General features: G+C 33.1%; 2 protein-coding genes across 3 annotated transcripts in view; one reads left to right on the forward strand and one right to left on the reverse strand.

Moving 5' to 3' along the window:
* Positions 1-3609: 3609 nt before the first annotated feature.
* LOC130623645 (TNF receptor-associated factor 4-like) lies at positions 3610-11030 on the forward strand. 2 transcript variants are annotated; one of them, XM_057439151.1, is made up of 10 exons: positions 3610-4101; positions 5360-5562; positions 6389-6570; positions 7241-7289; positions 7986-8090; positions 8973-9134; positions 9297-9455; positions 9603-9784; positions 9898-10091; positions 10240-11030. In XM_057439151.1, the coding sequence occupies exons 1-10, from the start codon at positions 3888-3890 to the stop codon at positions 10524-10526; spliced, it is 1737 nt and encodes a 578-aa protein (XP_057295134.1). In that variant the 5' UTR covers positions 3610-3887; the 3' UTR covers positions 10527-11030. The 2 variants fall into 2 exon arrangements, with proteins under 2 accessions (XP_057295134.1, XP_057295135.1); XM_057439152.1 differs by lacking the exons at positions 3610-4101; positions 5360-5562 and adding an exon at positions 6099-6309.
* LOC130623658 (cell cycle checkpoint protein RAD1-like) overlaps positions 10560-13054 on the reverse strand; it is a 29506-nt gene continuing 27011 nt past the window's right edge. Inside the window, exon 11 of the transcript XR_008981153.1 lies at positions 10560-10880. The gene's annotated coding sequence lies outside the window, so the exon portion shown is untranslated. The remainder of the gene's footprint in view (positions 10881-13054) is intronic.

Below are 13054 nucleotides of genomic sequence, written 5' to 3' on the forward strand. Positions count from 1 at the left end.
TACACTAATCCAGTGTCATTTATTATTGTTTTTTGCATCTTTGATTATTCAGTCTATGCAGCTCGTATTTTTGTAATGACATAGTTAAATAGCGCAGATACAAACGAAAAGCGTTGATACAGCTCATTTTTCTATTAAATGTCATTACTAAACACATAAAGCATATATATTTCTTTCACACCTGTTCTGCGCATGCTCCTTCGAAGAAATTCCAATATGATCTCGCCTTTTTTATTTTTTATGTTGCTTAAAATAAACATTTTTCAGCACTGATTTTCTTTGAGCCATATCAAGCTTCTAACATATCTTCTTTTGGGATTTAATTATTTTATCCCTATCAATGTTTTTTATTTTGTCAAAAGACACACCACCAATGTCCTTATCAACAGGACATAAAATTTACGATCTAACTTATTTTAGATGTATTTGATTTCGTCGACTATTTGCAAATGATATGAATGTCCAACCAGTGACAATGTTGTTGTTTCACTTGTGTGTTTATATAATGCGGATTTGTGTGTGTAAACTAGGAACTTTTCTCCTAGATGCGAATTAAGGATTAATGGTTTTATGCCATTCCCACAGTTAATCATAATAAGCCGTAAATCTGCAACAAACAGCTCTCATCCATGATATGTAAGAACAATTTTGGGCTGCAAAATGACACGCGATTACAATCAAACCATATTAAACAAGAACCCTTTTAATTAAACATATTCCTTCCTTTAATCCACACACATATATTCAAATTTGAATTTTGTTAAATGTAAAGCAAGACTGCGTCAGTAAACAAACTCCATCAAAGTTTTTTGATTGATATGGCCAAAATAGCCGGTACCAGTTACCAAAAGTTTGACTCATAAAAGGTCTCACTTAACACGAGTATCTGAATGTATTCAGTTGTGTGAGATCTAATTGCTTCTCTTCTTATGATTTTCCATGCAAAAGAAAAGTTACCGTATAAACTCTGCCGATCTAGATTTATTGGAGATAGAGAAAGTTTAAGACATAGGCTCATGACAAATATGTGCGAGATAATAGGTGTTTGTGATAAAGAGAGTCGACTGTTGAATAATAGGAGATAATACCTCTTACCTGAATTGTCCGTCTCTCTCATAACTTTTCTTGCAATCACTTTTTCAATGTGTTTTCATTTCTTTCTTCCTGATGATTTTTTTCTTCTATTAATTTCCATCTATTCTTTCACGTTAGTCTAAATCAAACATTTCTTCAACATAAGAGCAGACTCTAATAAAGTGCATAAGTTGATATGAAACGTATCAGAATTACACGTTTGACGTGTTAAAGCGCCTGTAAGTCTTTGCTCACTAGAGAGTTCTGCTATTGTTGTCGCGATGTTTAAATTTTACGTAGCAGTAAAGCATATTTGACGTAATATATAATGTTCAATGACGTTCGTGTTATGGCATGGTTTCTTTTTTTATCACGTGATAATTTGTATCACGTGACGTGATACAAATTATTTTCTCTTGTTTGTTGAAGCGGTATACTTTTAACCAGTTTATTTCGTTAATTCGAACCTTTAAGAGCAGTCGACTATTGGTTCGAATGACCGGGTATTCGAATAACCGATAATACTCCCTTTTTGTAAACATAACTTTTACAAGCACCAGGCTAAAAATCTCTAAAGCATATTCTAACTCAACAGGATCTAAAGTGTGAAAAGAAACCTCTTTGAAAAGTGGCACAAAGGCATACACATCAATTTGTTGATCTCATTTGCAGACTAAAACAGCATTGAGGTGTAGTTCACACATCGCGAATACCATATTGACTTAGCAATTCCGTAACGATTACAATATTAGCTTAGGCAGGTGTAAACCGTGATTAAATTGCAAACAAATGCATTTCCAAAGAAGTTTAATAGATCTGGTATATTGGGGTGGAGGTTGATTTACCACCTTTAAATAGTTGGTAGGGCCCTCCCAATGATTCAGAATAAAAAAATATATAGGAACACCACTGTAGGCAAAAAAGTTTTTAAATGGTGATCTACGAAGAGCAATGCAGTTAGAGTTTTTATATTCAATTATTTTTTAAAATTGTGTCCCGTGTTTTTTTGCTTTTGTACTGAAATCAAGTTTTTCTTTCACAGTGTTGCAAAAAAAACGCAGTATTTATCAACCTCGTCCCTAGAGTTTTATGGTCCCTGAGTCGTTAATACAGGGTGGCCATAACATGAAACGAAAAGGCAAAATGCCCTGAGAACGAGGTTGAAAATGTATATTATTATTTTTTGTATGTTAACAAGAACTTCATGTTCAGGCAATTGAGTTATCTTTACCGGCAACCTCGATTAGCAAAGTTTCGCCCCAATCATACGGAAAATAAAATTTGAAATTCTCAGAATGACACCGAGACTGGCCATTAGGCGATCCTTTAAGAACTGGACAAGGGTTTTTTAGCTTTTTGAATTCTTTTATTTTTTTACATATAGGGTGAGTTTTATAACTCCCTGACAATTCATAGTTTTTTTATAAGAAACGCATTTATAAGAAACACAAGGCTAAGAATATAGGTACTTTGGATTGCCTCGCGAAATATTGATAAAATTGATACATTAAAAGAAATTTTGCTGAAAAGCATTTTAAGGTTTTAAAATAGTGATCAGGCTCGATAGGTTTTCCGAAAAATATCTTTCAAGTTTGAACCTTAAGTCATTTGCTTATATTTATTTATGTTCGCTTACGTTTTTGAAAAACAACAACATTTATTTTCTATAAGAACTAGCAGAATTTGAGCCGAGACTTTCTGTTCTCATTTCTTAAGCCTGTTTTTTTTAGGTGTCTAAAAGAGAGATATTCAATCAAAAGCATGATTTCGACACAACAAGAAGACTTCATCTACATAAAGGAAAGATAAAACATTATTGCTTTTTAATCATCACCCAAAATAATGTCTGTTCTATTCTGCTTGATATTCGTCTAATTGATGAAAGACGTGTAAAAAAGGTTCCTTACTTAAATTTTTTTTCATTTTCAAAAATAAAAGTTTCTTAATTTTTAGAAAGGTGACTAGTCAGTTTCTTATATGATATACATAATAACTAATCTATGAGCCTGGAGAGAGAATATCACACATTTTTTCTTCATATTACTTCTCTTATTGAATGTTTTTTGACTTAAAGTAGAGCTTTTCATAGGCTAAAGATGTCTTTCACACCTTAAAAAGTTGGAAAAGGTAAGTTTTCAATTTAAGCCTTCTGTCATTGAATATTGCTGGAAGGGGTAATAAACCGTGTTCACCGTCCATGTTGCTAAGAGAGTATTATTACACTCGTCAAAACATTGTATCTACGGCTTGAAAAATATGACCTTTTTTTAGAAAATCCCAATTCTACAAAAAATATAAAAATCATTTTTCTTTAAACACACATTATAAATTATTTATGGCCTTATAATTTCAGAATACAATTTTAAATAATTATATAATTATAAATCGGAAGTATTGTTTTTAATTAAAATATTTATGCGGTATTCAAAAATATAGTTTCAAACTTATTCAACATGGTGGCCATGGTTTCAAACATAAACGCGATTCAAAGTATCACTTCGTTACCTGAAAAACATTGGCCAACCTTAAAAACAAAATGGTAGCTTAATTGTGATTGACAAGTAGATGCTGGGGAAGTTTAAAACATTTTTTTTACGTGTGAAAATATTGAAGTAAAAGATTAAAGAAATAAAATTAAACAAGATACAGAAATTGTACTTTAGAAAGCTTGTAAAGTTTCGAATTTAAAAACGTAAAAAGCGACCTTGACAACGAAAAGATTTTTTTTTCTCCATTTTAAAAATCTTCACAGCATCTAGATTCAACTTCGAGGTAGGACTCAAAAAAATTGAATTAAAATTTTAACACCAGCGATGTCTTCCACTTCACTAGTTGATGGTGACAAGGTAGAAACGCCAGGGAGAAATAACGAAGAGAAAGAAGAAGAAGAGGAAGAAGAAGAAGAAAAAGATAAAGAAAATAGTAAAATGAAGGAAACATCAGAAGAACCAACAACTCAAGCTGCGGAAGAACTTAACGCAGAAGAAATCTCTCAAGAGGAAGAGGAAGTGAAACCAGTCGAGCCAGGTATGTGAATTCCTTTTATTTTCTTCTCTATGCTTGTATATATCTTTTCTATTTTTTATTTATTTTAAAATTACGGCTAAGAGTATAAAGTGTTCGTAAACAAAACTACACTATTTTATGTGTATTTTTTAGTGTGCTTACAAAAACTTATTTCAGTTTCCAAATATGGTTACAATATGCTTAATGTCAACTTTGTTAGTTTGCACTGTGTGCAAAAGATGGCGACATTTAAAATTTCAAAAACATGGAAGACTGACGTCCCGTCTCCCTGTTTATTTTAACATAAAGGGATTGATCTACAGAAGCAAGTTACTTTAAAGTCATTCGCCTCGCCTAAGATAAATAGAAGAAGGCATAGAAGAAGAAGAAGAATATCAAATGTTAGCATTTGAAAACAATATTGGTTACTAATCCTGTATTACTGTACAAATGGCATCAACTAATTACATACTTTTTTGTACAATTTTCTACAATCAATTAAGGCTCAATTTTTTTTTGTCTTGTTCGAATGTCGCCATTTCTGATTTAAATGACGTTATTTTTCTGACCTCGACAATGTAATATTCTACATATGTACACAAGCTTCAATATTTCTAAAAAACATAACTTTTTATATATATCAATAAAATGTAAAACTTTCTTTTTAAACCCAAACACGTCTTTAAAATTTCAATTTTTATATGAAATTAATTTTTGGTATACAGTTCAAAGTTTAACAAGAATGAGGTCATACTATCACGAACACATGAGAACGTAAAATATATTGTAAATTGGGCAAAATGACCTAACTTGGGTATGTGAGATGTCATTTCTTATTCCTTATATCAATACATTCTACAAGTGTACTAACTTAATCACGTTTTATCACTAAGTGTACGTATAGTTTGAGATTTATAATCCGCAGGAAGTTTATACCTACTTTAGGGTTACAGGGGCTAAAAAAGGCCAGGTATGATAGGGTTATTTCAAGCTCAAAATATCAATTCTCTAAAAATTACGAAGCTCAAACTAAAAAGTACAACTTTTATAAAAAAAAGTGTGTATGTTTAATTATGTTTATTAAGCAAAAAAAGAGTGTGTAACTTATGAGAAAGTTTTATTCAAAATCTTTTAAATGTGAATATTTGCGAAGAGTTCTTACCTTTCAAATGACAACTATTTTCTTGCTTGTTTAACATGTGTTGCCATTTTTAATTCACAGTACAAGTAGAAAGTGATAAACTAAATGATCAACATCCACTCTCCTCACGTATTATAGAACAAGAAAATGAAGACCCTGCCCCTCCACCACCAGCATCAGAAGAACAAGAAGAGGAAACTTCAACAGCGGAGGAAGAGAAGATTGAAGATGTAGAAGAAGTGAGTAACGAAAATAATGAGCCTCTTCAAGAAAAACCAAATGAAGAAGAAGAAGAAGAGGAATTAGAAGAAGGAACAAAGGAGATGGAACTTCCTCCATTGGTAAGATATAAACAAAAAGCTACTATCTTTAAAACATTTTCGCGGAAAAACATATGGATTCAGCTAAGTGTACTTTCATTTTTTAATTCAGTTACCGCGTTACCGCGAAATTAAAAACCGAAAAAATAAAATAATAAAACAAATTAAGAGATATACCAAATATCAAAACTGTTTTAAATAAAAGTTTTAATTCATCGATATTGAGGGCGGAGAAGAATTATATCACAATACGTCATATTGCAACATTATTATTTCATATGCCGTAAATTTTACACCCTTATGTACCAGTCTACCAGAGCAACACCAATACAAATCCGACATGAAGGAGGTTAAGATCGAATTTCTTTTTATCGCCTTGCGAGTAATTACTATTACGGATAGTGCAGGTGTATACTCTTCATCGTAGTGTTTATGTAAAAACGCGTATAAAACGTACCATCCTTAAAATAAGATCTAAGAAGGAGAAACACGCTCCCACTGTTTAACCTATAAACTGTATTTAATCTCACGTCTGGACTGTTAGTTTTGTAAACTCACACAGTACAAATGTAAAAAATGACAGAAAAAAAAGAAGAAAACCCTCCTCAAAAGACGAATAAAAGTGAGGAAAAAGTTGATGCTAATGACGGAAGAGAGCCTGTATCACCAGAAGAAAGTACAACTACAGAAAATCCTGTGAAGATTTCAAATGTTAACAAGAAAAAAAAAACTAAAAAAATAAAAAAGACTGTACAAACTGTCAAAAAGGTTGAGCGAATATACAGCATTTGAAAGCTGATTAACTGCTACTGATCAAAGTTATTTAACATGTAAATGATTTTTTTAGGATGACTCCCGTACAAGTGTTCGCAGTCCGATCCCAGAACGTGAACGATACAAGGTGACTTTGTTACATGATCTGGAGAAACAGCATACGTGTCCACAATGTAACGAAGCGATGCGATATCCTGTTAAATTCGACGAATGTGATCATCGTGTCTGTTCTTCATGTTTTCACGAATTTCTTAGGTAAGTATAACTTGCTGAAAGAGAGAACCTAAAAAACAAACGTGTTCTATCTTTTACGTCTAATATTAAGTGACGATTAAGAAAGTTCAGTTAAGATTATGCGACAATATTTACAGTATATAACAAGAAGTTGAAAGAGTGTTAGTAAATGGAAGAGGGTGGATGTTCATTTAAAGGTCTAATATAGGGTGGGATACATTAGCTAATGGAGAGGGGGGAGGGGGTGGTTTTTCATTTAAATATTTCTGAGAGACCTCCCTTGAACATGTCTTTAATTTATAATTCATTCTTTAAAGTTGATTTATTTCTTGTATGTTTATTTTTATTCCTTTTATTAAAATATATTTCCTTTTTTTTGCCACCGAAAATATTTCTCAATTTGGACAACTGTGGGGATATAACAAGAGGAGAACGGTGATTTTTTTTTTAATATGGAAACGTGTGTTTAAATAATCAAAATAGATAGTAAAATTCCCTTAGCTAAGTTTGGTGTAATTAAGAGTTTACGCCCTTTGAATACGCCGTCGTGAATTAATAGAAATGAAACAAACGCCAATTGGGTGCAAAATATAACACCATCAAGGGCGCAAAAAAGCCGATGCATTAAGAAACACAATAGACTAGTTGGGGAAAAAAAGGTTTAATGCAATGCTCTTGATTTTGTTTTTAGGGTTGAACCAAGATGTCCGGTTGATCAAGTTCCAATCAACAAGGAGAAGGTAAGATTACTTGCATGTCATATCATGTTGGGGTAATGCAAAACAAAAAGCAAAGAATACATCTCCTTTTATTCTTTCCCAAGCTATTTCACATGAACAGGGTGGCCAAGCTATTTCACTAAAATCCTCTTTTTTTAAAAAACCTCCTCAAAAGTCCTCTTTTTTTAAAAAACCTTCTCTAAAGTCCTCTATTATCCTCCAAAAAGTTGAAATTGTGACCAAATCTCCTCTTTAAATCATCTATTTTTTTCAACTATACTGATTTGATAGTTTCACTATTATTTTCAAGGGATTTTCCCTTTGTTATAGTTATATATAAACTGTTAGTTTCATGCTTTATGTTAGCCATACGATTAGCCATCGTAAAAGTAATATTTTACATATTTCATCCAAAACATATTGTTCTTGACATTAGAAATTGATAGAGTTGAGAGAAAATCTAAGAAAAAAAAAACAGTTTTACGATGTAAATCTAACTCCAGTAGTATGTGAGTAAGCATTTAGCATAACACAAGTTACATGAGTAAGCCACAAGTTACACCAATCTCTTCCCCAGTTGTGTGTGTGAGTATGCGTTTAGCAAAACAAAAGTTACACCAATCCTGTTTCCAGTAGTATGTGACTAAGCATTACCATAACACAAGTTACACCAATCATGTTCCCAGTAATGTGTGTATACATTCTTTTTTTTTACAGGCTTCGTTGGATCACGAGCTGAACGAAAAAATCATGTCGTTGGGAGCAAAGTGTAATAATGCAGAATGGGGGTGCAAATGGGAGGGACTGGTGAAAGAATCACAGGTTTGTCTTCTAGCATTCATATTTCTGGCAGAAATTTCCGTGAATTTTAGACAAAATTCGAATATATTAATAAAAAAAAAAAAAAAAAAAAAAATTACAAGATTATCGATTTGCAAAAGTTTATCTTTGCGAAGTAGAAATCGCAATACTTTTGGCGAAATTCCTTCAATATTTTAGGCGTTTTTGCATGACTACCCCTGCAAGTTTCGTATGAAATTATCTACAGTTATTTTTTTAACATTTCACGACATTAATTTTTCCGATTCATTAAATTAGCTTGAACTTTGCGACACTAATTATTCCTATTTTAAGAAAACCGCATTAGTTAAATTTTTCTGACATTTGAATTACCCTGACTTTTCCAAGTTTTCAGTTGTTGCCTGTCTTTCTAAGACATCGACAGAATTAACCCTATTTGGCATAAGGGTGTCAAAAAGTGCTCGCTGTCCATAAATTCTGACACAGTCATACATATGACATGGAAATTTGCAGAGTTGTAGTACAAGACATACTATTACCTTTATATATCGCGTTTAAGACTGTTCCGACCAATGAATGGTTTATATATAGCATATTCTCCGCTTTGTGCCACATAAAATGGACAAGTACTGGAAAAATCGACAAAACCCCAATATATATTCAATTTGTGAAAATCGGATTCAAAAGATAGCAAAACTTAGCCCAAATGTGAATTTTTAAGCAATGTATCATAACTCTAGAGGTGGAGGTAAAATCTTGGAAATACTGTCAGAAAATATTAAAATTTGAATTTATCGCGGACACTTTATACCCTCATGACCACAAAGTAGAGTTAATGTACCATATTTTACTGGCTCCCTTTGTCTAGCACATTACACTTACTATGATGTCATTATATTTTAGCCTCATTCCGAGAAATGTGAATTTACAGACATCCTCTGCGTTAACGATTGTGGTGCAAAATTTCAACGACGTTTTCTTCAAAAGCATTTGGATAAAGATTGTCCAAAGAAGTTAATATCATGTGCGTTTTGTGATGAAAGATTCTACAGAGAGGAGAAAAAGGTGACAAGAAGATAATAAATCTAATTTCTCCAAAAATTGCAAAGTTTGTATACGCGAAGGAGTACACATTACTGACCCTCAGCCATGTGTTCTTATTTTCAACTTTTACAAACCATGTTAGTCTCTGCCTGTGGTTGTATTATCCACGTGTTCATATTATAGACTCACCTGGAAGATTGCTTGAAGGTACCACTGCCATGTCCAAACAAATGCGATAAGAAATTGACAATACCACGTGACGAGTTGGACAATCACATCGAGACTGCTTGTCCAAGGACAAAAATTGTCTGCCAGTTTGAAGAGATTGGTTGTCCGCATAGGGTAAATATTTTTTTTTTCTTGGAAAGAAGAGTTTAAGGTTTTTTATAGAATGTTTACTGTCTCAATTCTATTTTTGCAACTAGTTCGATACCAACGTAAGTAATTTCTTACTGAAAACAAAGCTGACAAGTTCCTTTATTTTTATAGTGTAGTCGAGAAAAACTATCGAGGCATTACAAAGCTGGGATAATCGAGCATGTACGCCTTTTGTACGATGTTGTCATGAAACAAGGTCAACGGTTGGACCAACATCACGAATTATTGCAGGACCACGGCGCCTTGCTTGAAACGCATCAGGCTCAGATCACTGATATGGAAAGAATAGCCAGGTATAATTTATAATTTTGTAAGCACTCTCCATCGCGGAGGCTTTATAAAAATTTACGCCATTACTTTTTGCGTTCTATTTTTTAAAGACACAATAAAATTTTTTTTTTCACAGAAATCAACTAATTTGGAGAATTGACGAATATGGCCGTAAATTCAAAGAAGCCAAGTCGGGCAACACAACTACTTTGTTCAGCCCACCTTTCAACACGAGTAAACACGGCTATCGCTTATGCGCTTCACTTTGCTTAAATGGCGATGGAAAGGGAAAGGGAACTCACATTTCTGCTTTTATAAGCATTCTAAGAGGTAACGGTTGTTTTTATACATTTTTAGTTTATTTAATGCGTAGATATCAATAATTCCAACAAGAGATTAAACCGATATTTGTTTTAAAGGCACGTGATACGTAAAATGAAGACCAGGACACCCTCACAACTATCTGATTTTGTTATAGGCGCTTACGACAATCTTCTAAAATGGCCGTTTTCCTACCGCGTGACGTTTTATCTGCTGGATCAAAATAGTGACCCCAGTCTACGAAAGCACATCAAATTCAGTATAAAACCGAACCCCTGTGCCGATAACGAGCCTTTCCTTGGACAACCAAAAATGGAGAAAAATGCTTCGTTTGGTGGTGCAAAATTTGCTAAGCACGAAGACGCAGAAAGTCGTACATATATCAAAGATGATACGATCTTCCTAAAAATATCTGTAGATTGTGATGGAAGCGTTGAACCCTAGATTAACACATTTCAAAATAATAACAACAAGAAATGACATTACGATAATGTGTATATATTTTGTTTTTTATTATACGCACTAACTTGGTTTATATAAAAAACTACGATCGTACGACACATTGCACTAGCCGAAATAAATTAAACACTGTTGTTAGGCATAAAACTGAAAAATTCTGTGAGAATAATATCTATAAAAACATACAAGTACGCCTTTCATATTTATTTTGATCTTACGTATTAAAGTTATGTATCTCTAAACTAATAAAATAAGTTGGTCAATCATCCGTCTTTTGGCTATAGTCTAGGAGCCCACAACGGAACCCAAGTCATCCTCTTTAACCGTAGTGTCTCAAACCTTTTAAAGAAAAACGGGGTAAATAAAATTTGTTGTGGGCTCCTATTGTTTACAATGTTTTATGTTAAAGATGATATCATTTTATAGTATTTAAAAGCACAATCTGAAGTTCAATATGTTTGCACGCGAAGGTATTTTCAAGTCATTAAACTTTGTTCTCATACCCTTTTCAAGGTTGACACGTGTGGAATGGAAACGTCAATCCACGTTTACTTCCACTTTAGCCAACATTTTCTTTAAAAAAAATGGTTACAATCTTATTGGTTTCACTTCGATAAAAAGTAATATTTCTCAACGTAGTTCCGGTATTATGGAGATGTTCAAATTTATTATTTGTTTGACTATTATGGGGTTAATAAGCGTAAATAAAATACGAGAAAGTATCTCCGACATTGTTAGGGCCTTTTCATATGAGATCGGCAAACTCGGTCCACCGAGATATCCTGCATGACCGAGAAATTGGATATTTGCGGAAGAACGCTGAAAATTGAAATCGTGTTTTGTATGGTGCATATTCATCTCGCCCCGTTTACAACGGGAAACTCGGTCAACCGAGATCCAGGGCAAGTGAGCCAGGATGTAAACAAAAAAAAAACAGTGGCAAAGTACGGAAAAAGTTTATATACGAAAAAGCATGACAGCTGCTTAGAAAAGGGAGCTAGTACAAAGAAACAAAAATAATCATTTTGTTGAACAGAAAAAATGCACGATGCATTAATTGCTTGATAGAATATAAATCGATCTGTGAGTTTAATAGCAACGAATTTAATGCTAAAAAACTGAAGCAATATCGGTATTTACGTCGAGCAAAGAATTATCTAAATGTGATTCACTAATTTCAAACAAGCTTAAGAGGAGCAATCATTGATTTCTAATAGTGATAACACAGTTGTTTAAAGCATCAACAGTATCGCTACCCTCTTTTTTTGTTGATGGAAGCCATATTTGTTTGCATATTTAGCCCGCCACTTTCAATTTCCCGCTAATTTTTCTTCATATAAACCCGGTATGGAAAATGACAAATTTACGTATAAACCCGAGTTGATATTACCCCGTGTCGCGAGTTATTTCGTTGATCACGTGATCTGTCGTATGAGCAGGGCTGCTGTGCAGTTGTTACGTTAGCGAGTGGTGACGTATAGATATGGAGGCCGCCTCCTAACATGCAAGAAGTGATTTTACGTATGCGATGTTAATAGTGAGCCTTAATAAGTTGTTTAAACTGTTTAAAGGTAAAAACTAAAATTTAAAAAATTCCAACTAGTGAGCTTACAAAGAAATAACTTTTAAATAATGAGCTTCCAAATAAAAGTAAACATTCCAAAGTACAATATAAAAAACTTCCATTCCATGGGAAACAGCTTTGCTAGCTAGCCAAAATATTTTCCAAATAATAAAATTCCACTCAAGAAAAAAAACAGACATTGAATACAATAACAATCTACTTTTTTAAAGAATCAATTCAAAAAGGACAATTCTGTAAGGCCTTCAATAGATACTGGAGCTTGAATTATCAACAAATCCATTGAACGAATTTTGTTTTGTTTCATTCATGGATTTTATAAGTTATTTATATGCTTTTAGCTAGGGCCAGGGTATGGCTCCAACTTTACAAAATATTTTAAACTCAATTGGGCAGTGGTACATGGAAATTTGGGTTAACTGTGAGGTTATGTTAGCGGAGCAAGAGTATGATTTTTCAGGCCTCGTTCTGTTTGTTTTAGGTATATGTTTTGTTTCTATATTTTAGATTAAAATAAAAAATGGTTAGAAATTATGTTAAAAAAACACAGAGAGGGCTGTGGTTCAATGCTGGAAGTCATACGAGCTGTCAAAAATAAGGAGATGAGATTACGTAAAACTGTGGATGCATTCAATGTGCCTAAAAAAGCTCTTTACAGAAGGATTACTGGTCAGTTAAATTTTATTCAGTGAGGATAACTTACATACGAAAATACTGGGTCCTAAAAAGACAGTTCTAACCAAGGACCAGGAAGATAAGCTTGTCAAGTATATCATAGATATGGACACTGTATTTTATGGTTTGACGATTTATGACAATCAACGTATTGTTTTCTAATATGCCGATAAAACAAGATTCCTCACAATTTCAATGTGGTCTTAAGTCTTGCTGGAAGAGATTTTGTTAAAGGATTTCTTAAAAGAAACCCAAT

The sequence above is a fragment of the Hydractinia symbiolongicarpus genome, chromosome 13 (assembly GCF_029227915.1).
Source record: "Hydractinia symbiolongicarpus strain clone_291-10 chromosome 13, HSymV2.1, whole genome shotgun sequence".
In the NCBI taxonomy this organism is placed as follows: Eukaryota; Metazoa; Cnidaria; class Hydrozoa; order Anthoathecata; family Hydractiniidae; genus Hydractinia; species Hydractinia symbiolongicarpus.